Consider the following 25244-nt stretch of genomic DNA (forward strand, 5'->3'; position numbering starts at 1 on the left):
TTGAAGCTATACCATGTATTTGTAAATAAAGTAACTCGACAGAACAAGATTACAAAGTATGAAATGAGCCCTTTCAGAAAGTTTTAACCACAAGAGAAGTCAATGTTCAGTCCATTTTCAGGTGAAAAATTCCACACACACACATTGGTTTGGTTACAGCTTCAGGGGTCAGTGCAGCACAGTGCAAGTTTCCTTCACAGGTAAAAAGATATATGAAGTAGGTACAAGTACATTCTCAAAATACAGGATGTGATCTAACTCTCAAAAACCCTTTTCCCACCACCAAAAGGTGCTGAAAAGCAAAACCTATGGAAACCAAGGGGAAAGTACACAAGGAGATGGACTCTTTAATAAGACCAGTTAAAATCTGACAGCTTAAGAATGAGGAAACAACTGGATAAGGAAGAAAACTATTGTTAGTCATTGGAAGGTAAGTACAAGGGAGGTTTATACTTCGATTCTAGAGAAAAACTGAAGATAGCAAGTCTCCACTCCTGAAACAGAAATTCCAAGAGGTACAAAATCACTATTAACTCAAAGTGCCTTCTCAGAACAGCCCATTTTCCCTGCTGCAGAGTCACCACTCCATCTTTCAAGGAAAAAGTACATACAACTATTTCCACTAGTCTTTCAATATATACAATCTGACAATTTTACAGAATCTTCCTGGTCCCAAGTTTGCATCAAAGTGTTTTTCCCTTTGTGTATTTATTTCCAAATAGAACAAATACTCCTCAGTGCTTCTAAAGAAAGCCTTATTTTTAGAAATTGTCTAAGCTAAAATTACTGATACAATTTTCACCTGAAGCAATGTCTTGCAAAGTATGAATGTAGAGTGCCTCTCTATAGATGCTAAGTGCATCTTCAGCTACCAGAAATCTCATGGAGGGATACGGCTCTGAAGTACTCTGCTAATCTTTACAAAAAAATATGACTGATACTTTCAGCATAGAGAATGGGAGACTAGTGCAACATGCAGCATTGATTGTTTATTCAATAAATATTTAACCCAATTATTGCCAACCAAGGCAAACAGTGCAGAAATTGTCATTTAGAGATACAAAAGTTTAACATTTTTTGTATAAAGTCAGTTGCTACTATATTCATACAACTATTTCAAAGAGGTTTTTCTGCTTCAAAATTGAGGTTATCATTATAAAAATACAGAAACATGTATTTGCCAGTTTAACATGTCTTTGCAAATGTAACTTTTGCATTTATATGGGAACATGACACTTCTGTATTCAAGAAATTAAAATGAACACTATGATAGTGACATTTTCTGCACTGACAATTTCATGATAGTCCTTAAATACATTTTTCTTGGTCCTGGGTATACATTTAAAATGAAATAACTTGCATCTTACATTTATCCTGAGGTCAGCTGTGTAAAAAGGAAAGCCCATTTTATAAGGATACTTGCAGGCTTCTTGTTCAAAATATGAGGTTATTTTCAAACAAGCCAATAAAACTCCAGGGGGAAGAAAAACCCAAGACTCTCACCAGTGTTTTAAGAAAAAGAATTTGTGACATTTTTGGGAATTACTTCCAAAAATGTGTAGGCTAGCACACCCAAATGCTGTGTCACCCAAGTAAAATTTCAGTATGCATTTGCCAAATTTGAAACTTAGAAACGGTTCTGAAAAGAAACTATATAAATCCCCAAGAAGAATCTCCCTAAGCTTCTCATCTCAAGATCCCAACCCACAGCACAACTTCTGCAAGGAGAAAGCTGCTGAAGCCTGTGGGAATCTGAAGTCTTCGGTCTGCCTGCATAGGTGAGGACATGCCATTTGGGTCTCCATCATTCACCACGGGGTGCAGTTATGACCTTGTCAAAGCTCCACTTTGAACACAGCAGTTATTTTCAATAGCACCAACAATCTCTCAGACACCAGCATTTAGGCAAAAACAGACATAAAATACGTTTGTTTCTTCCTGAATCAGCACAATTGGTACAAGGCACTGCTTGGCATAGGAAATCATAACTAACTGCAAAACGAGAGTTCCCATGTTTTGTGACATTTAGGTTTGCAAATTGGATGACCTTGTAATTAATTATATACCATGGCTAGAAAAATAAGATGGTCTACAGGATTAACGAAAACATCATCATCCCATGCACGCTTACAGTCTTCCTCCCCAGATCTGAAAAAACCCCCGCATAACATACCAATGTGAAACATTAGAAAGTATGGGTTGTTAAATTAAGAAAGTACATTTCATTCTCCAATCTTCCACAAGACTCAGACACAACTCAAGTAAATGAAGTTGGAAAATATTCTGATAACATTTGCACCAGTCTATCCCTGCAGAGGAGAAAAAAACAACTATTGTCTAGAGAATTCATAGATTGAGGCACATTGCAGTTGAATATATTCAGGCATATTTCATGGCTAGAACAGGATTTCTCTGAGGAACCTCACTACAGACTTCCCCAAAAGCAGCTCCATATGGTTTGAAATACAACTTGCAGCACATGGAAAAAACATTTGGTCCTTAATCGCTACTGTCTTCATCATCATCATCATCAGACACATCATTTAGAGATGACTTAGGTGACTGGCTGTAGGAGTCTGACCTAGAGGACTGACAAGCAGTCATCTCCCCAGTAGAAAGAAGATCATAGCAGAAGTCGCAGATTCTCACTGGCTTGGAAGACTGGCTTGGGAGCAGAAACCTCTTTTCCGAGCAGGGCCCGCACACAACAAAGCCACACTTGCGGCAGTGGTGACGACGGTTGACGGGCGTAAACTTGGCTTTCTGACAGCGCATGCACACAGTGGCTTCCGAGTCCGGTACCCACACAGCTGCGTGTTCATTGCTAGGGGTCTTCCCACTTTTGGAAAGCAAATCAGAAACACACTTATTTATGTGGTTCATCCACTCCGACTTCTCTGTAGCAGTGGCAGCATAAACCGCAAAAGACTTTGTTGGCGTCTTGATAAGCCACCCATTCCGTAAGTCTCCCTCATCCTGGATGGAATCAATAGTGACGTTTTCCAGTGGGATTATGTGCTGCTTATTGTATTTCTTCTTCTGGATGACAATGTTACCATAAACAAGAATGTCATTGAACAGGAAGAACTGCCTTGCTTTGGGCTTCTTCCTACACAGTTTTGTTAGGACTCCCTCTCCAATCAGAACACGGCCAGGAATAGTCAGGGGTTGACCAGCTGCTCCAAAGCAGTTTTCCACTATACTTATTCTTCTAGTATTTGCCTCACTGTTTGCCAAGCGATCCACCATCTTTCACAAGTATCCTAAAATTAGAAAAAAAAGTTTGTTATTAGAACAGGATTGATTCAACAGCAAGCAGCCTTCCCCAAGGAAGGTACCAACCCCGCATTTCTTAAAATATCTAACAGGACCTGCTGGCTGAGAGGCATTGACTTGGGCTAGATTTAAATAAGTATTAACACCTAAGAATTTTTAGCAACCGATTAGTCTTTTTTCCAAAAGCAAAAATGTTCTATGCAGCTGACAGCTATCTTTATCACACAGACAACACCTACAGCACTGCATTTGAGAGCCTCTGGCAACAAACTAGTTCCTCTCTAGTAAGGCTACCGCAGGCTGGTTTGATGCTCCTATTTCTCTGTATATCCTCCTACTATCCTTCTACTCCAGATAGAAGCAGGATGCATCACCCATCATTTCAAATTCTAATGCTAAAAAAACATCAACTTAACTGAGCAGCCTGGAGACCCACATTAGTTTTAACACAACAAACAAATTATATAATTGCTGTTCACATAGGAAACCACACACCCCAAGCTAGCTCACTACTGCTTTTTTTCCCAGTATGTAAACCTCAAGTCATGGGCCAAAACCATGAATCTACCTGCTGGAAATATTTTGTACAGGCCACAGCTTGCACCCCCCACTACATCTGCTTTCATGGCACTTTTTTCAACTCTTGAGCCAGGAACAAGGAGTGAGTCATGGGTGGTGGCTCATCACCTGCTTGCTGCTGCCTTCATTTTGCAGGAGTTCCACAGTCCCTCCCTCCTCACCTACATGAACCACATCTGCATCCATCACATTCAGGCAAGCTACACTGGCAGACCCGCACAGGGGACAAACCACAAAGCTCACAATTGCTCCTGAGAAATACTAAGTGACCTGCACCAGCTCAAAGTTTAAAAAAGACTACTTTATATATCAGGAAGTGCTAATGAAATGTATGCTCCAATTCCAGATTAAAGCCCATCTTGTTGTTCCCCAAATAGCAAATAAGATTTTTTTCTTGTGTGAGATCGCTAAGGCATCCAACAGGGAACTAAAATTAAGAAGTCACTATAGTGATTCATACCTTAGCAAACCACTCTTTAGCCTCTTTTGCCCTAAGGTTTCCCAGGCAGAAGTCTGGCAAAGGCAAATCTTCCCAGTACAATCCAGATCTGCTCCCTTCAAATCCCTTGTGAGTACAGCCATCAACCTGAATTGGTGTGCTTGATGGAGCAGTGAGACATCTGGCAGAGGCAAGTACTATGGACAGACTTCTTCTCAGCACGCAAAGACGTTCCCCCATGCCTTGCAGAGGGCTGATGCACAACACCCTTTGCTACAGCTACAGCTTTGAACAGCAAAGAAGAGAAGAGCACCAAATACCCCAGTGCCTTCTACCTGTGCTTCACAACACGATCCCAGGTTGGGAAGTCCTCTACATCACCTGCATTTTCTTTATTCTGCACTGTCTCCCATCAATACAGCATCAGCCTACAACCAGGAGGAAGCTGGGCTGGACAAGGCTCAGACTTGATGCTGCTCATCAAGTCTCCATTGCTTTGCTGTGACCTGATCCAGGCAATCTTCCTCCTATGAATCAAAGCACAGATGCTTCCTTGCAAAATAGAGATGAAACATCTCATCAGGCCTCATCTAAATAAGTATGTTACCTGTGATTACACATATCCACATGCCCAATGTTAAGTATTATTATTGTAAGTTACTGCTTTGAAAGTGTAATTAGTTTCACACTAAAGTAGTTTGACAAGTAAGCTTGCACAGATATAACTACCTTTTTTAAGCTCTGCAGACATTATCTTGTATCAAAGCGTGACACAGAAGAACCTCTAAAAGTTATTTCTCAGCACTGTTTTTGTATTTTCTTTACATGCCTCATAGCATTAGTTACAATACATAAGTATTGCGTTAACTGGTTTTATAGTTAGGAGAATTACAAAGCCACCAAATCCAAAACAATTTTGATCTGCAGAAGGTGAAGACAAAATAGAAACTGCTAAGTAAAAAGTAGAAAAAAGGGAATGGAAAAGAAATTAGGAGCTTTTTTCTGTGTACTTGCTGATGTCCTAGGCTCCAAAATTGAATTCAGGTGTCTGACTGCTGAAGCCCAGGATCTGGAAGATAGTTAATTGCCATTAACTGCCAAATAACCATTCTCATTTAACAACATATGAGAAATATACAGCCTTTGCAAGCACCAAAACTGAACCAATAGCCCTTCAAAAAAGCAAGGCCTCAGTCACAGGGTCAGTCTGAAGTTACTTAGTAATCCCACGTTCTCCACGAAGTGGGAGAGGACATCAGTCATCAGAATGCAAAGGGAACAGCCAAGAAAATACACTTTTCTGCCAGTACAAATCCATATGTACCACTTATGAACTTACATTTTTATTTAAATCATGTACAAGTTACAGCAAGTTAAATGCTTCTGGGAGCCCACAAAGGGGAACACTACTCCCACACCACTCCCACAAATACAAACATACTGATGGGTCACAGTGAAGCAAGCTCTTGGTGTGAAGCCACCTGTAGGAAGCAGTTGCTGCTCCACAGCTTCAACTTGGCCACTGCACTCCCTGCAAATAAACCACAAACTCAGTTCAAGGCCACTGCAAAAGCTTTCAAAATACAAGTCACTGGGAGAAGAAAACAAGAGGAGAAAAAGCTAAGGACTTTAATTAACCGTTCCCTAGGACAATTTAAGAGAAAACAGCTCTAACCAGGATCATTTAATAATCATCATGGCTTGAAACCAAGACACACGACTCCAGAACTCGTGCTGAAGACTGTATTTTGAGCTTGTTGTGAAAATAATCACTAACTGGACCTTAAGCAAGAATAGTGGGAAAGTTAAGGACTATTAAGAAAGACAATATAAAATACGTCTCTTCTAGACTTAAACTTTTTTCTGTAATGGATATCAATCCCACATGATGGCCTCAAGGCTGTAAATGCCAGAGATTGCTGCTGCCAATTCCACCTTTCCAAGGCATTAATGGTATTTTCCAACACTAACAGATTATTATTTTAATAATATTTAATAATTATTAAATATTAATTATTATTTAATAATATTTAATTATTATTAGAATAAGCACTCATATTTTTCTCATGAGTTTTTAATGAACTAAAAATTAAAAATCCATCTGAAATCCTATGCACACTAATACTCATATCTTCACTAGCCTTTTCTGAGAAAGGAATTAAGTCCAGAAATGGGTGGGAAACTACCCAAAACACATCCTGATTACAAATAATCACGAAACATGACAAAATAAACCAGAAATACAAGAGAAGACATCCCCAAATGACAGGAGCTAAAGTTACAAGTACACCTCTTCCTCTCATGAGCACACTGACCAAGGAGATTTAAATTACAATATTGTCTGGACACACCGATGAATTTTTAACTCCAAGATGTCACAGTCCAAAAGCAAAGTTATCAATTATCAGTCTTTAAAAATGACAATCTTGTTTTAAAGCATATTCAAGTCTATTGTAAGAGATAGCATATCAATATACCCTGAAACTGGGTAACAATATCCTTCTCTCTTCCAGATAAATTTTATTCTGAAGCTTCTACTGTTGGCCACTATGAGAAGCAGATACTGGATTACTGTCCTGAAGATGCAGAATCTCAAGACCTGATCAAACAAAGCAATTCCTGATGGATGGCAAATTGCTGAAAATGTCCCCAAATCCTTCCCCAATGAACTGAAGGGACAAACCAGAACTACAGGCTTCAAAATTAAAGGTTAGACAGCCTCACTTAAGGGGAGAGTATCTTGTATATAGTCTCAGTTTATGGATGCTGTGAAATCAAAAACCTCAAGTCTATTATTCAGACTTTATCATATGTGAATAATTGCACACTTCTGGCACACAAACTCCCAAAAGTCCAGAAGCCCTCATGCAAGGGGGACTCCATTTGTGACAGACTGATGGTCCTCACAGACATCAGATTCATTTTCTGCGTCCAGACAGCAGCACAATACTAGCTGCTAGTCAAAACATTACAAAAAAACCAAAAAAACCAACAAAACTCAAAACAAACCAAAGGAACACAAACAGATCACTTTGTAAAAAAAGGAGCTACAAAGAGCTACTTCATAAGCCTTTCTAAATAAATAAATCTCAACTCTCAAAATGTTGCAATACCTTCAGTTTGTCACTCTCATACACACGCTCCTAGTAAGTATCTTTCATGATGAAAATGCTGGGCAAAGGCTTTCATTTCCATGGCATAATATGCTATTTAAAGGTGACAAAATATTTAATGACACAGAACACCCCAACTCTTCTACATTATAAAGAACTGTCTTTGACAATTAAGTTATTTCCACTTTTAGTCACATGAAGCCTCTAGAGAAATAACAATTGTTATCAAGATATCAAGATCTTCTTGCTACCCTATTTCAGTCCAGTTTTATATTTGTATCCTGTTGGTGAGAACAACTATCTTGAATGTGATCAAACACACTGAAATTTTTAAAGACCTAACAAGTTACCCACTTACCTAAAACATAATCCATGTTGAGGAAGTCACGTACTTAGTACAGTTATTAACATTCCAAACTATTGCAGCAGGAAAATAATTCTATTAGGGTTGTTGTGTACTGACAAGTCACTTTACACATAATTTTTTCTTTTTGCCACTGTATCCTGGAGACCAAACCAATGATATCCCAGGACTCAGCACTTCTACAGGCCTTATTTAAAAATAAAATGTTTCGTTTATATGCTAGCTGTGCTTGTGATAGTGGCCAGACTAAATTGTGATAGTGGCCAGCACAGAATTGCTGCAGCTGAGGACAGACATAAGGAGTCAACTAAAAAGAATGCAACCCTGACTGACATAGTTACACCCAATTCAGTACTGACAGAAAACTTTTCTATTACTACATTAGCACTGTAGGAATTAGCATTAACACCATAAGCAGAACTACAAATAACAAAGGTGCTGGAGGGAAGAAATGAGATTACAAAAAGCTGTTATGGCACAGTGATGCAAGCTGCATACAGCTCAGTACAAAAACATTTCCTCACCCCAACTCAGTGCATACTACCATCACAACCAGCACTCCCTTCAGGCGGTAGGACAGGCACAAAGAGTGTGCAGGAGACAGCCCAAATTCCCAAGTTTCTTCAGCAAGACAGCAGAACTGGCAGTGTTCCATTACTTCTGGCTTGGGCAAGAACAAATCAAGTCCAGTGTACAGTCCCTGCTAACAAATGTTAATTAATAAGCTTCTAATTTTTAGCATTATTTTTCTTCAACACTTCAAGGAAGAAAAATATTACTGGTTATAATTGTCAGTTCATCTGTCATCATCTTTGCAATTAGCTATTAGGCTGCTAACAAGCACATTTAACCCATTGCATTAATACAAACCAGGCAGTCTGTATTTCTCAGAGCCACAGTATCAGGACACAAGCAGCTTATCCATTTCTATGAATATTCATAGTTAAGGTGACAGCTTTAGAGAACAAAAAAAGCATATTTAAGCTGCTGCAAAAAGCACAAGAGCTCAGAACTAATTGCAAAGAGGCCCATCCAGTCCTAAGGCTGCAGCAGGATCCTGGATGTTTCAAAGCCAGATACTTGTGTCAGTAACACAAGTCCAAGAAAAAAAAGTGTCATTAACCACACCATCAGAATGGAAGAAGCGAGATCAAGATATGAGTGCACTGAATCAAATGCAGGGAACAGAAAAGAGTCAGAAATGGAGGAGTACAAAAAGGAATAAAGACAGAAAAGGCAGAAACAGCAGATCTAAATCCAAGCACATTATACCTTGCCACCCAATATATATCTAAATAATTATCCAGTTGTCATAGAGAGCCCTTGTTCTCACACCTGCACATACAACATCAGCAACTATGCCACACCACATACATTCAAATTATCCAATTCTCCTTACTTAAAGCTTCATAAAAGTTTAAAGTGACTTAAGCAGGCAAAAGTTAAAGGTTTTATCATGTTTGGCTCCACAACTTGAAGGTTCTGAATAAAGCAGAAATTTCACACAGAAATTTATTTTGCTTCATTATACTCAAATCACACAAATTAAACATATATGAAAGGTACAGAAGATCAAAAAAATTTTTTGCAAGACAGAAACAAGTCAATTTTAAACCAAAGAGGGACAAGAACTATCTGCAACCAGATATGTAATGTGCATTAACTGACTGGTTTGTAAGATGATTCATTATTTGGATCTACCAAGGCAAATATCACGCTCTTCCTAAAAGGTGTTAATCAGGTAGAATCGGTCATTTAGTTCTGTGTGAGAGATTTTTAGTAACAGCTTTCAAATAATTGATGGATATAGTATTACCACATCAGACTCATAGGGTTTTCCTCTTGCACTTTGCCTATGCAAGGGACAGGTTAATTTGAGTTACAGTTGCATAAACACCAACAATTAAGTTACCCAGAAGCCTCATAAATCCCTCACTTAAAACTCTGTCCGAAACAATAATATCACTACTTTTTGTGGACAAACTTCCAGCTATAAAGGCATCTCAGTACTGTAAAACAGTATGCTGACCTCTATTGATATTATATATATTGCTCTTAAGAGCGACATTTGACATTCTGCACTACTGCCAAGTAAAACACAAGCGTAAATTTCTGAAGTGCAACCTGTTTAAGGAAACTTACCCATTTAACATGCTGAAAACAGCTTTAGTGTGGAAAATTGCTGAACTAAAAATAAGCACAGCAGATCTGATACAAGTGAGAAGACAAATCAGCATGTTTTAAATTTTACTTCAGCCTCACTAGTTACACCTCCTACCCTGCATCCGTCAGTACATCCAGAAGGATGATACCAATGCTTGTCCTGGTTGGAAAAATTACATTTTCTATAAACTTAGGTATCATCAGCTGTAATCAGAATCCAAGCATTCATGCACAAGTCACCTTTATGATCCTTGACAGGTAGTGCAAATAACAACAGCTGGATTAAACATAATACAGAAAGAGGCATTTAATTAAACATCATTTCTATAATTCAGCATGTAAAATAAAATACTGAGGAAAATTAAGTACTAAATATCCATCAACCCATTTTTTAATCTATTAGTATGTCATTCAATTCTCTACAGTTACTTAAATACGTCTATAATAATTAACTGATAGCTTTTACAGTGTTGGTTATATATGTGCATTATTCACCAGTTCCTTTTTATTAAATAGTAAAAAGACCAATTTGAGCATAAAGTTAAGTGAAACAAAAAAAAAATTCACCCACAAAAATATTAGGTTGATAGGAAATATGGGTGTTTTATAAAGGTCTTCATCACTACTAAAAGCTGACACAACAGCAACAACTAAATACTTGTCCTGTGCTGGAGCTAGCTGGATGCTATTTAAAACATAAGACAACAGCTGTCACTTAAAGAGAAACACAGCCTTCTAAAAAGCAGTTCTCTTAATGATTCTCTTAAAAAAAAGTATTCCCCAAACTGCTGTATTTAACAAACCGTCTTGCTATCACTATCATAACCAGGGGGTAAGGATATAGATATAGAGAATAACTCTGATAATATATCAAAGATGTATCAAGCACAACCCAAAGCTTCATCACAATACTGGTAAGAAAAAAGAGCAGAGATATTAGAGATTTTATCAAGGTAGAGATGATAGCAGGAAATGAGTCAATAAGATCTCCCTGACCTTCAGCATAGCCTTTATCCAGATAATCACTTTTGACTAACCTAGTTAATGGCTGCAATGTCCAGAAAGGTACTGATAGTGGGACAGAAACTTTGACTTGATTTACAGACAGAAAAAAAGCCCAAACCACCTTTTCCTTATGGCAATGCAAGCTGTTCAATCTTTAAACTATTTCCCACACCATTAATAAATATTGGCATTTAATAAAGTCAAAAAAGCTGCAAGATAAAAACACTAGAAAAGATGATGGCAACACCAAGGCTGCTTTAGATTACAGATGCAAAGATGCTTGCAACATTTTCATCAGAACACTATAAAGAAACAGTGTAAGCAGCAATCAGTAGCACACTGGCAGGAAAGAGGGTTTAACTGTGGACCTCTCCCAAGTCTCATTTTATGATTCCCATGATTTTTAGGATTTTCTACATAAATGCATTTTTTTTTTCTTCCCCCCATGAAGACATCTTCCTGCATTGTGCAAGCCTATGAAGCACTGGCTTCAGGGTGGGGAAACAGATTAACTCACCCCTTTACTGGTATATCCAGTATGACCCAGCAGTCTTAACCCTTCATTTGTCTTAACCTGTTGGCCAATGCTGTGGCATCAACCACAGAAACCACGCCAGAAATATGTTAACAGCAACCACATTAATTCATACTGTGCAGCCTGTGAATACTTTGCCTTGACAAAACTTTAGAAGCCTTCAGATTATTTCTGAGTCCAGCAGATAGTCATGTCCAACTACATCATGAAAGTCATGAAAACAAATCCATGCATTTGTCTGGTTGGATGTCATCATAAACCTGTAATTACTATAATGAACCCTATGATAGTTCATATAAACTATAATGAACTATTTTGTTTTTAACTGCTGCACACGACTGTCACAAGTCAAATCTCATTAAAATTCTTCTTGAAAGTATAGTGTAGAAATTTTTGTTTTAACTGGTTGACATCTTACAACTGAGTAATTCTTTCTAGAAATTACAGTTAATTTTTGTAAAATCTAATTTCTATCTTACAAGCAAGGACTGCTCTTTTACTTTAGTTAACCAGTTGTGTAATAATTGCTTGTATAATGTAAATAATTCTAAATGTATAACAACAACAAAATACCTCACTTTATTAATAAACCTGCACAACAAGTGCATTGATTTTCAAATTTGCATAATCCAAATGATTTAGGAATTCCTGAGTTAGGATAGCCTAGAAAGGTCAATTCTATCCTCAGGATGGAGATCATTTCTAGGTAGATCTTTTAAGATGTATGACCTTATATTCACTAACCAACTCAGAAGTTCATTTGGGCACAGAAAGCCATTTTTAGCAAAAGACAATTTATTTTGCAAAGCAGCATATCTATTGCTCAGCAAGAGCAGAGCAATGCTGTTTTACTATCCAGGCTACTCTGCTGAACAATTACCACACTCCCTGAGCTGCTGTATTCAGGCAAAACCATTTAAGTTCTGCACATCAGCTGCTCACAAGGTCTGGTATTTAACACCATAAACCTCAGCTGGAAATAGAACACCAACTTAACCTGCTTATTAAACAGAAAGGGTGCAGGAGAGTTATAATACCAACTAATCATAGAGGAGACACAATGCAAATATAGGCATGAAGAAAAGGGCTGTCCCATCAGACATGTCTGGCCTGTTTTAAACCTGCCCTGCATGAAGGATGAGAGGAACCACCTTGGCCATAAGGCCACGTGGAGGAATGGCAGCACCCCTGCTCCAAGCAAGAAACATGTGGTACCCATGAAAGACAGAAACCCAGAACTGCTGGGTTCAAAGCTGCTCCCACTATCTTCTCCTGCTTGGCAGTAACAGAAAACATGAAAGACGGAAACACAAGCAGTACTAAAGAGTTTGTACCACAGGGAAGTACATGACCAGGAGGCCTCAGTGCACTCCTAGACCAACTGGAAAGGGTTGCATTTCCTTACTGTCCCCTGCTGCACTGGAAGTCATCCCTGAATGCCTCTTAGGGGAGAATATACCTCACTGCAGAAGTCCAGGAGGAACATTCTTGTAAGAGGTCCAATTTCTTAATGAAGTCAGCTGCTTATTACCACTGTGAGGCTTCTATTTACAATAAATCATGGTAGCCGGTATTGTTTTTGTCTTCTGGCATGATAGAGACTGAGCTGCTGCTGGGAATAAACACATAATCCTCCATCCCCCACCTGATAGTCAGGGGTTGGAGCAAACACAGCAACTATCTAAACTAACTTCTCTGTGTCCTTACCCATCTCTTGATAAGCTGAGCATTTTCCAAGCACCTGCACAGGCTTACATGACTTTGAGCAGCACTTCTGGAGCTGAGGTGCTGCCACATTTAGATGTGGAAATTTGTAACACTGTTCAGGATGTGAAAGAAGAAGTAGCCAGCATGAACATGTGGAATGGCTAGAATTAAAGGAATTATTAAAAAAGCAACCAAACAAAACATACACAAAAAACCTCCAAACCATAGCACATAGCCAAAAACCCTGAAAGCTTGAATTCTGTAGAGATAACAGGCAGGCCTGATCCACCATGAATAGTGTTCAACTGTGACAAACTCATCCCTCAAAGCACAGAAAGCAAGATAAAGGCAACTACAGGCACAGCAAATACTTGCAGCTGTCAGCACACTAAAACAGGGATAAGTAAAAAGGCTGGTATTTTGTATATCTAAAAATTATGTATTCATAGACTACATAACACAAGTGTGCCCTTTAAAATTAATTAACAAAAAACTGAATAAAAAAGCCCAGTATTCAGATGAAATTTTTGTTTTCATGGGAAAACACCTTAGTACTTTGACTTGCTATTTTTATGAATTTAGAAGCACTATTGGTGGTTTAGCTTAACTTCTGGTGCTAGCAAACTGCATCTTTCATCTTAACCAAAGCACTGGGGACATATACCAGAATATGGTTTCAAAATGAATTTCCACAAATCTCAAGTCCGAAACAGCTCAAGGTCCTTTTGAAGTTTTCCATAATTCTGAGTACATAAATGACATCAGAAGAAACACAGACAACAGATCAACACCTTCAAAATGTAAGGTGCCCCTCTTCAAATGCCCTGAAGAGTCAAGGGCAGAGGACAGCAGCCTGGAATCCTGCTCCAGCTCAAGAAACTCCAGGAGACACAAACTCCATCGGCTGGGTCGGTGCCTAAGAGATCACTTGACTGGGCAGCAATACCAAATACTGGGATGTATTTCTCTGTTTACAATTTAATGTTTCCCTACTCCAACTGTTTTGCTGTTTGGAGAGTCTCTCCAGCAAATGTTACTCTCCAGTTTGGCAGCAGGAACTTACCCCTCCCTTCCAGGCCTGGATAGGCGTGGGTGTGCCCCTCCCATCTGATACACTGCTTTTTAAGGAAAAGCTGAACTGGTGGTAGCCCACTTCAGCAGCACTGGGCCACACATCTGGACTAATTTACAAATTAGCAGCAAATTACTTGACATATATACACACTTAACACTAAATAGACAGTGGATGAGGGACATGGGGGGGGGGGGGGGAATCAGTCAAAAGGACCTGACAAATTTCTGAGCAAGCTAGATCCTGCTTCAGCTTTGTCAACACAGCATAACAAAGAGAACCCACTGCACCAACATTTTAAATTTTAGAAAAGACCTATTTAAATTCTTTTGAGGCGAGGACACAGCATCATTAGTATAGAAAAACACAGATGCAGCTGTTCCACAAAAACTATTGCCAAATCCATCTTGCAAGCAATTTTCCAAAACTAGATTGGCTGTGTGGTTTCTTATTTTTATGGATTATTACAGCACTCATGGAGGCAACTTGTTAATGGCTACCCAGACCACCTCAATGTGAATGAGAGGATTTGGTTCCCAGTGACTGAAATAAATTCTGTTTGTCAGCATGCTTTTTGCAGTAACTTTAATTGACAAGAACAGAACATTTACAGAACGATCTCTATGCATCTGTAAGACACAAGTATACATTAAAAAAAGCACCTCCTGGATCTCAGGACACCTCCTTGTTTTAGTAATTGAGAGCTATCGGACCAGCTGTATGTTCCAAAGAGCTTCATCAAGTTCACAGGATTTGTTCTTCCTTTTTTTTTTTCCACAAACACAAACCTATGACACACCAGCCTGTTCACTGGCTCATGTATTTTTATTATGCATGGGTACTTAAACAAGACAGTGGTAAATATAAAAAACAAAAACCCCTTTCTGTTTTAAGTTTTCTTCAGTTTGCTTTTATTACCATTATCAGAGAAGTTACTGACTTCACTACCAGTCTAACAAGGACTAGAGGACAGGTAATAATTCACAGCATAACCAAACTAGAGACAGTTACCAAGTAGTCAGAGCCTGGCAAGAGCCATTAATTTTCAACAAAGTACTAGAACACAAAAGGACTTTCACTTCTAGCAAGCCATGTTTTAAAAGAGCAAAGTTTTCCCATGGAGTCTCACAATTTACAAGCACAGCAATATCACATCATTGCTATTTCATTTTTATGATATCAGTTTTTTTCACCTGCATGTTTTCTTTGAATCCTGTTACAGGAAAAGAAGCTGTACAACAGATTTCTTTTACTAGCTCAGTAATTTTCAGCATTTGCACAAAACTGAACAAGAGAAGCCAAGTAACAACACTCAGTCTTCCCTTCTCTGAGCAGGTGCAATCACCTCAACTTTCTTGCTCCTGACCCACCTAAGCTAATTTCTACTTCAAGAGGTAACCCTAATAATATATCACACTGTAGAAATACTTTCAGGAGGCCAGGCAGCTGATCACCACCTAACAGGATCAGACAAAACACTGCTGGAGCACATTTTCAGTATTACAGTAGGAAAAACAGAATACACAGACATACTGAATTCTTTCAAATTCTTCACTCCTTAATTTAAAAAGACTCTAAGTAACTTCTACCACTAGTTCACCAGCAAGAATGGACTAAGGACAAGCATGACTGGCTGCAGGGAATCCTTTTCCTACTATTTAAAACCACTGAAAGAAGTTACCAAAATAGGTACCAAAAATGGCTCTCACCCCACAAACCATACGCAGGGCTGGAATCAGGAGATCCCAGGGGCACAGGCAGCCGAAACACAGCTTAGGGCTTGGAATCAAACTACATGTGATTTTCAGGAAGCTTGACAACACTGAAGTGCTGCAATCATGGACCTGTCACTGCTGATCCCCAGCAATAATTAAAATATATTTATACAGCATTATTTAAAAACACATAAGCCAATATGCTAAGGGGTTGAATTCTCTTTCTGAGCAAGGGATATAAGACCTTTCTTACATCAAACACTGCTACCTGGTGACACATGGATGAATGGTGAAGGTCTAGAAAACCAGTATCTGACAGCTATTAATAAAAGCCAAAAGGAAAGCTTTAACAATGACACCATAAATAAAATTTGTCAATCTTCAATGTAACCAGCTTTTCAAACACAACCTGTGTGTTAAAAGGGCTGTTCACTTGCCTCCATGCTGTTAACCTAGACCAGAGAGGGGGATGGAGGGGGAATTAATCACTGTCACACACAGCTTTCAGAACAAAAGTACTCTGAAAATCACTCTCAGAAGTTTTACATTACCAACTCATGACAGCTAAGGCAGGAGAAATTTAAAGCAGAAGGAGAAGGGTAAAAACAAGGAGTTATTTCCTGAAAGAACCCCTTAATCACAGCAGCTTACTGTAGGTGGTGGCCTTCCTGGTAAAGGCATACACTGGCCCTTTTCCCTTTCACTGCTTGCCAGATATGTTTGATTTATTTTAGTTATATGGAAAGCAACTGGAGTACAGACTATCTAGAGGACAACTGGAAAACTGTACAGAGTTTTGTACTGAAGTTAACCTGCACAAGGAAGATGCTGACAACCTGAACAGCTGTATGGCAGACTGTTAATTTGGTTAGCAAATTATGTGTACACTTTAGAAATGCAGATGTCAAAGAACATGCTGCAACTTTTCCTTTTTCAGAAGGCATAGTAAGTACTTAAAAGCAAAACAGTTACCTCTAGATATGCTGGAGGCACAAGAAACATTTAAAGAAAGCTAAAGCTGCTGATACAAAAATCACATTTCTCACTATTTAGCAGCCCCCTGTGTCTGTTTGAATCAGTACAATCTCTCAAGAGATTGCCTCTCAACAGAGTAACTAACTGCTTGTATGTCATCTTACTACATTCACCCACATTCTTACAAGCCCCATTACACTGGGGGTTGGAGGATGGGGTGATGGAGCAAGAACATTCCTGTATTTGAAATCCTTAACTTTTACAGTCTGACAAATGCCAAAATCCTGCTACATTACACAAACAATACGCTTAACACTGTTTTACTGTAAAACAAAATAATGCAAAGAGAAAAAATAGAAAGTCACTCCCACTTTATTTTTAAAATACTTAAATTATTTACAATCACTAATAAGCTAAAAAAACCTAACCAAATGAACAAAAAAAATTAAAACATGATTATGTCCAAAGAAGCAGTACTCTTACCTATTTATGCAACTGAAGTCAACACGTGTGCATTTTTTGACTGTGTAGCATTAAAGTCACAGGTTGAAAAATATGCAGTATTCTTCTGTTCAGTAACACTTCTGCACAATAATATTTATTTTCATAAAAAGAGAATCTTTGTCCTACAACTCTCCATCAAGCCACTTCTCATGTATACAGACTAATTTATTTCAGCCAGACTACTCTAGCAGCACTGAATTTGCAGGACTCTACTTCCTAATATCATCATATATTTTACCACACCTACCTATAGAGAAGTTTTTCACTCCTCTCAACTATAAAAACAAGTCTTCCAATGAATCATGAAGACAAAAGTTATCCTACAAAAGAAAACTTGGCACTTGCCACATTAGGGTGAAAATTTTAAATACGTGTTTCTATTTCAGAAATCTGTATGTATTCTCTTTTGGAACAATCTCCACATTATCACACTTTCATCCAAATATTGAATTAATTCATGAAAGTAGTAAAACATACATATATAAGCATGATCTATGACTTCAAAAAAATACCAAAACTAAAAGGAAAAGTAAGCTTGAACATTAACAGAGCTTGAAATAAGGCACAAACATACCTTTACAGTTTGAGTCTGTACAGAATAAGGTTTAATTTCCTAACAGAAATTCAAGAATTTAAATTCCTTTCCTGCCATCATCTAAGAATTGTATCACTTGTTAATACTGGGATTTCTTTATTTGACATCACCCATTAATAAGTGCACTTTAAGAACAAAAACTAGCATGCCACTTGTTTGCTAGGACACCACTTCCAATTTTATCTAACATACATTTTCAGAAAATCAGGTCTGCAAGTACTAAAAAGTTCAATTCTGCCTTATCTATGTGCCATGCCTTGACCCTAAGCTCTCACTTAAACACCTCTAGCCCTCTTTGGTGAAGACCAGCCACTAAAAACACTGTAAGTGTATGAAACCAATGTTTGTACTTTGCTATAATTGCTCTCATGGGGTTTTTGGCAATGCAATGTCGTATCATGCCTCACCTGAAATTGCAGTTCCATCTCTTTACTGCTCTGGAACTACCCTGCATCCACTAACCAAAACGATGAAACTTAAAAGCCACCTTACTCTTTGAATATAGCAAACATTTTGCCGATGATAACTTTTGTAAACTAAAGGGCTTTAGCATACTATGGATAGATCCTTCTCTCACTCTGGGCACATGCCTAATTACTACGGTTAAAGCTCAGCTTTTCATTTAATGGAAACAGAACAAAGCTCTAGCTGAAAAATTATTTCAGTGCTGCACCTAATGAAAACTTGCCTCTAGGTAAAAAGATGCTACTCACTTTCTACAGAACACAACGTATGAAACTGAACCAGCTTCTTCAGCCAGAAGTTTCTACACACCAGTTTTCATTTAGCACTTAAGACACTTCCTCTATGTCGGCTCCTATGCAGGGCAAAACTCAGACACACCAAATGACACACAACCGATTTGTATTCAAAAGCAAGAATCTGGGACTCAGGCACACAACACTTCACTTTCACTGTTGTTTTCAACAAAACTGGTGGTACTAAAATTCTTGGGAAAGTATTATTTAAGAAACTGAGCTGATACAAAAGACATTTAACAACGCCGGGATTCCTTTTACCCACTGGGATTTGTCAACAGTATTTAGATTAGAGGCTAAAAGCCAGAGCACTGCCTTCTGAGCTAAAGAACCGATTCCATTCTGCATGCTGATGACTGCACACAAAGCAATTAATCTGCAGCATCTCAGCACCGATTACACTGCTGTCTTTAAATACTTGCCTTCTTTCAGGCAGGCAACCCTAAAATAATTCAATATAAGAGTATCAGAACTGGAGATCTGAATACTTAAGTTCTCCTTATTTCAGGAGAGAAAGAGGAATTTGCAGTCTCAGTTCTGAAGCAGATTCCTGTGTTGTGGGTCTGCTTTTAGAGCCACTTTGCCAACTGTATTAACCTCATCTGACCTTAAGCTGTTAGACACAGGGAAGCTTCAGATATAATGTTTCTCAAACAAGCATCAATCCTTTCAGTAACCCTTAGCCTGAACTAGAACTTAATGATGTTTCTGGAATCATTTGCATCAATTCAGCCAAAAGACAATCCTTGATCTCTGGTTAAGGATATAAAAGGTCGTTTTGGTTATCAACAACCATTGTACTGACGCTTCACGTCAAAACTCGAGTTACAGCTATTTCCCTTAGGGACAAAGCCGATGCCAGGACGTGCTGCTCAGCAGACTCACCCATCGCTTTCTTGCCGTGATGAGCAGTTTTGCCATTTATAAACATCGGTGCCTATGAACATAAGTATTTCGAATGAGGCGAGAGGTAAAACATGCGGCTGTCCTTTCTCGAGCTACTTCCAGAAAACAGCTTATAAGCCATACGTATCTCTGGTAGACCAGTTACATTCCCCTCAAAATAGGCAAATTTCACAGACAAAAAAAAAATAGCACCTTATGCTCGCAGCCGCACGACTCGCGGTTCCGCTGTTTTTTCACCACAGCGTCAACACTTTTCAGGCGCCTCGCTCCGAGAAGGACACGGAGTTTCACCGGGCAGGCGAAGGGTCGGGGGGAGCGCGGCCCCGCCAGGGCAGGAAGCGCCCTCCGCCCGCCCGTCCCGCCGCCTCACGGCGCCTCGCCGGAGTCACGAGTCGAGGAGTTTCGGGCACTTACGTAACGCCGCGGAGCCGCCACCGTTGTTGTTTCTCCTCTTTCCCGAAGACGAACTCGTTTCCGAGACCCCCCAACTCCCCCAGTGCCCTGGGACAAGCCAGCGCCCGCCAGCGCCGCTTCCTTTCCCAGGTCCTTCCCGCCCTACCGCCTCCCTCCCTGCCGGCGGGACGCGGTGCTGCCCCAGCCCCACGGCGGGACAGCGGAGCCCAGCGGAGCCCAGCGCCGCCTCCCGCCGGGGAGCTCCTTTCCCCCCTCTCCCAGGCAGCCCCCGGTTCCCAACATGGCCGCGGGAGAGCGGCCGGAGTCCCGCTGGAGAAGGGCTCCGCGAGGAAAGTTTCCCTCTCACTCCCCGACCTAAGCCGAGGCGAGCCAATCCGATCCGCGGCAGCCCAGAACGCGGCCGCACGGCACTACTCACCCGGTACACCCCGCTCCGGCCGCCGCCTGCCCTGCTCGCCGCACGGCCGCGGTCATACACCCCGCGCCGGGGGACGGGCTCCGGGACACCGCCCGGCGGGGCGGGGCCGCCGCCATCTTGGGCGGGAAGGAATAGCGCCTCAGCCCCGAGCCGCCCAGAGAGCCGCCCTGAGCGGGGACGGAGGGAGGGCAGGGGGCGGCTCGGCCGATCCCGGCCCACGAGTGGCACCTCGTGGCAGAGGGATACTCCAGGCACGAGACCTGCCTCGTGAGGTTTTTTAAAGACACAGAATATTTATATTCTTTGTGTACGATCGCGGGTTTGTGCTCGCGCCCGTGGCTCTAAGTATGCTCGCCCAGAGATAATTCAGAATGGGTACGTTTTTAACCATTTCTCTGTATACAGCACATGGAAGAGAATTAGTAACATGTTTCAGCCAGAAGAGTTGTTAGTCAGCCTAGAGAAACTGTGGCAGGTTAGCTAGAAAGGCTCCCACCAGAAGCACTGTCAACTCAAGGAGTCCCTTCCACCTCCTGTGTCAGAATTGTTTGTGTGTACACATCGAGTCATCCAGAGCAGTATTTTCCAAATCTAGCCGGCCGGTCACCTGATCCTTTACGATTTCCAGCCGTTGATAGATGCTGTCAGAGGGGAAGGCTGGCTGGGAAGGTTGTGAAGAGCTGTGGAGCAAGGAGGGGTGAGAGGGTACAGCACCATTAACTTCTGTGGCATTGCTCTGATGCCAAAGGGCTGCTTTCTTTTTCTTTTTTTTTTTTTTTTCTTTTTTTTTTTTTTCTTTTTCTAAGAAAATTTCACTTACATGTAATATGACAGTTTCATTTTTCAAATTTCACATTATTGAGCAATAATGTGGTTGGCTTTTCTGGGTATTAAAAATAGGTAGTGGAGGTTTCCAGTAGTAATCATGAACCTGCTGAACTTTTTGATTTTCAACTGAATTTTCTATCCCAGCTCAGACATGGACACAGATAGGCAAGAGCCACATCACTGAGCTGTGTTTCTCCTGTTGTGAAAGAGAGACACAGGAAAGGGAGTGGGACATGGAGGTCTGAGCACCCTACAGCATGACAATCTGGTCTTCCACCGCTCCCTCAAATCTATCCAGTGTGTCAGCCTGAGATGTCATGTAATTATTCTTAATGTCCTGATTTATATAAGGTGTGGGCTAAGCTGTTTAACACGAGTTTTTTGAAAACAGGTGCTTGCTTGTGGCTGTTTAAGCCACAAATCTGAGTGTGTTGAACAGTGTGTATTTGGCAGGTGCTTCATATGTAAAGAATTCGGGCACAGCCAATATTTAAATTGGCCACAAGTGCCTTCATTTTGTGATTGCCAGTTGCAGAGAGATCTTCACACCAGAGGATCTTTTATGTATGGCTAGGCTGGATCTTGTGAACGAAAAAGATCCATTTGTGTTGTAAACTTCTGTAGATTTAACTTGTCCTCTAAATAAATTTTCTTGGCATCAGAAGCAGCTTCATGGTTAATTAAATTTTCTTTCATGCAACAAATAATTTTATAATTAGTCAAGATGCAGCAGAAAGTTGGATGGATACAGGCAAAGTGAAGCAGTTCTAGTGTTTTTGCCTGTGTGTCTGTGTTTTAATTCTCATCATGAAGCACAAAGTGACATTGTTTTCTGAAAGGTTTGCAAGGTGTAATTAACAGCAGTGAGATACTTTTTCTACGATGTAATGGAAAATCAGCCTAAGACTTTAAGTCTGGTTAAGAGAACAATAAGTAACCTGTTGTCTGAGGAAAGCTAGGAACTAAAAATGACTTAATGTTATCATGTAAAGCAACATTAGCGCTATGAAAGCCTGCCATATTTTCTTTTATGTTACCGTCTTGTATCATCAGAATTGTTTTTTTCATACTGAATGGGATATTTTTTTACTCTATTCAGCAAGAGCGGAAATAAAACTGAAAACAGTCTGTTTGCAAATCCTCAAACACTTGTTCCTAAGTCTCTCTTAAAAAAAGTAAACATTTGACCTAATTTTTAAGTAGTGTTGAAAAACTTGGCTAAATGCCACTGATTCTTGCTTTGTATTCACTATATCGAAATGTCATACTGGTCATGTGTGCCCGTTTCAATGGGTTTTTTTGTATTTATCTACTTTGCTCTTACATGTCAACTTTGTATCTTAGTACTGAAGAAGCAATCTTGCAAAAACTGGCTGTTCAGAGAAGATGCATAGAAGGCAAAGGATGGGAGATCATGGCACGTTCTACTGGAAGAAGCTGGCACTAATATATTTTACTATTTCACATGGAGTGATTATTTATTTGTAATTTTAATTTAGCTGAAAAGAACTTCTTCCAAAGCATATTGTAGTCTAAAGTGATGTTTATTTTTGCTCTCTAATTACAATCTTACTGACAATTATGTCAGAGCTGTGCTTTAAGGGTGGAGGAAATATCTTCCCCAGAAAATATGAAATAGCAGTGATATGCTGCAATACATGTCTTACATTGTGCTTCCTGAATTGCCTTATGATTTTTGAATGGACACTGTTTACATACAGCTGTTTCAGAGCTTGCATTTTCACTTTAAATCTTTACAGGGATCACATGAAAATTGAAACAAATCTTTCTGGTGTCAAGCCAATGCAAACAGTTGTTTCAGTAAGGATTTTTACTTCATCATGTCAGTGAGACATTTGCACTATTTGTGAAAGCTTCCAGTAATGGGCTGTCTACAACTCCCTTGGCTTACAGGTTTCTCTCAAGCAATTTTAAAAATTGCTGTGAATCTTTCCTTTGTGCTGACATCGAATTTCTGATGGAACCTTATTAAGGTTGCAGCTTTCTTTAACATAAAAAATACTCCAAAATTTTCAGCAGTTGAATGGGGTTCTTGAATGGGGTTTTTTATTGAATAGTAAAAAGTAATTTTAATAAAATTTAAAATTAATATTTAAAAAATTGATAGAGAGCAGCATATATGTAGGTTCAGAGACTTACTGTGAGGTGAGATTATCCTTTAAACCTGTCTTGCCTTTAAAAGCTAGAGTTGGAGATTTTTTCCTGTAGAGTTCCACATACAATGAATTACCTACTGGTATTCAGCTGTAGTTTGCTTCATGGAAGTCCACTTGTTTCTCCTGCAAACTCTGGGTTTTTTTCAGATGCTCAAGCATTAGTTTTACAATTGATAGAACTTGCAACTAGAACCTTGCAGTATTTGTTGTGCTTGGGCTAAAATAAGCATCTATCCACTTCTTACACAGCTGACTTCTGTGTTACAAAATGAAATTATTAGAGATTTAATTGTTAACATTATATATTCTTGACCAGCAAAATTCAGTCCTGGTATAATAAAATGGGACTTTAAATGCTTTCAGCAACTTTAAAAAGTCTTACAAACAATGAAAAGAAAATCTTTCTGTCTTTTGCTTCTTTATTGAATGAAATTCATTTTAAAGCAGCAGCATCTTGGCTTTTCTAGCTGATGGAAATGCAGAAATACATAATACATTCCCAGCTTTAGATTACTCCTTCTTTATCACCCAAAAAGGGAAACCAAACCCATTAATTTAAAGCTTTTAAAGGGGAAACTAAATGCTTTACTCTCAAATCTTCTCTTTAGTGAAAACAAGAATGAATATGCAGAACGGGGGATTTCTAAGTTATCCTGGTCTCAGATTCTGCACTGGAAATTTGTTTGGCTCCACTGTGTTGTAACCACCCCTGCTGATTTGTCAGAGCTTTTGGATGTGTCCTTCTGGGATGTTACTATCCTTTCTCAATGTTTTGTACATACACATTATCCTCTTTATTAATTTCATTTGCTGCCTTGTTGAATTGTGTAAGAAACCTTTTGACTTTTCTCACACTTCAGCTGTTACCGCTGTCTTATCCATGAAGTGTTTTGCTGAGGAGAGCAGAGCTGTGTGTTTTAGAAATGGGGGTTATGATAGGTCCTTTTCCATTATGATAGGTCCTTTTCCATTATGATTCTTTTCTTATGAATTTTTTTTTTTTAATTGCAGAGATTTCCTATTCTATGGTACACCAGGGACTGGAAAGACACTGGTAGCTTGTGCACTTGCTAATGAATGTAGCCAGGGTGATGGGGGAGTAATCTTTATTTATGAGAAATGGTGTCAAATGCCTGAGTGAATAGGTAGGTGTAGTGGTTTTAAAGCACTAGAAAACTTATTTATTTCTTGCTGTGAGATATGGATTAGGGGAAGAGCAAAACAGGCTTAAAACTAAAAAGGAATAAAGAAAGTTGATTAACAAAACTACAAGAATAAGAAACCAGAATAAAACCTCCAGAAACCCTTCTTCCCCACCACCCAACCTGAATATGAATGACAGTTTTGTTTATTACTTGAGCAGGTAAGATTGAAATGTGCCACATGTTCTGTCCGAGTTGTAACTTGTTTTCTGTGGTCAAGAATAAATTCTTTTTCATGTTTTGTCAGGTTCTTCCATTGAAATGGGACTGTCAGTGTTTCCTTTTCCAGTGGGGTTTTGGGTGGCTGGAAATCTTGGGATGTATGGGGAAATAATAATAATATTTATTATTAATTAATTATTTTAATGTAATTATTATAATTTAAATTATTAATTGTATCATTGTTTACTAATTTATTATTTATATTACTAATGTTAATAATGCAAACAAGAAAATTTTGCAAAGCACCACCATCCCCCTCAAAGAACCCCCAAACAAA

The 25244-nt window shown here is 39.3% G+C and overlaps 2 protein-coding genes across 7 annotated transcripts in view; one reads left to right on the forward strand and one right to left on the reverse strand.

Annotated features, from left to right (window-relative positions):
- PLEKHF2 (pleckstrin homology and FYVE domain containing 2) lies at positions 1-20679 on the reverse strand. Of its 6 annotated transcripts, XM_086882254.1 has the most exons (4): positions 5736-5825; positions 5305-5363; positions 4676-4821; positions 1-3263 (listed from the first exon to the last, which is right to left on the reverse strand). In XM_086882254.1, the coding sequence occupies exon 4, from the start codon at positions 3247-3249 to the stop codon at positions 2500-2502; it is 750 nt and encodes a 249-aa protein (XP_086738380.1). In that variant the 5' UTR covers positions 3250-3263; positions 4676-4821; positions 5305-5363; positions 5736-5825; the 3' UTR covers positions 1-2499. The 6 variants fall into 6 exon arrangements, with proteins under 6 accessions (XP_086738380.1, XP_086738371.1, XP_086738387.1 ...); XM_086882245.1 differs by lacking the exons at positions 4676-4821; positions 5305-5363; positions 5736-5825 and adding exons at positions 19686-19737; positions 20539-20620; XM_086882261.1 differs by lacking the exon at positions 5305-5363 and having other exon boundaries at positions 5776-5825.
- LOC111945511 (uncharacterized) overlaps positions 19759-25244 on the forward strand; it is a 14642-nt gene continuing 9156 nt past the window's right edge. The window contains exons 1-3 of the mRNA XM_086867949.1: positions 19759-19770; positions 19868-20913; positions 24555-24688. Coding sequence (XP_086724075.1) covers positions 19759-19770; positions 19868-20809 — 954 coding nt within the window. The 3' untranslated portion in view covers positions 20810-20913; positions 24555-24688. The remainder of the gene's footprint in view (positions 19771-19867; positions 20914-24554; positions 24689-25244) is intronic.

Source organism: Cyanistes caeruleus, chromosome 1 (genome assembly GCF_971803275.1).
Source record: "Cyanistes caeruleus chromosome 1, bCyaCae1.hap1.1, whole genome shotgun sequence".
Taxonomy (NCBI): domain Eukaryota; kingdom Metazoa; phylum Chordata; class Aves; order Passeriformes; family Paridae; genus Cyanistes; species Cyanistes caeruleus.

Bases quoted from the DNA above. Each gene is read 5' to 3' on its own strand.
- PLEKHF2 (XM_086882215.1), bottom strand. From the start codon at position 3,249: ATGGTGGATCGCTTGGCAAACAGTGAGGCAAATACTAGAAGAATAAGT.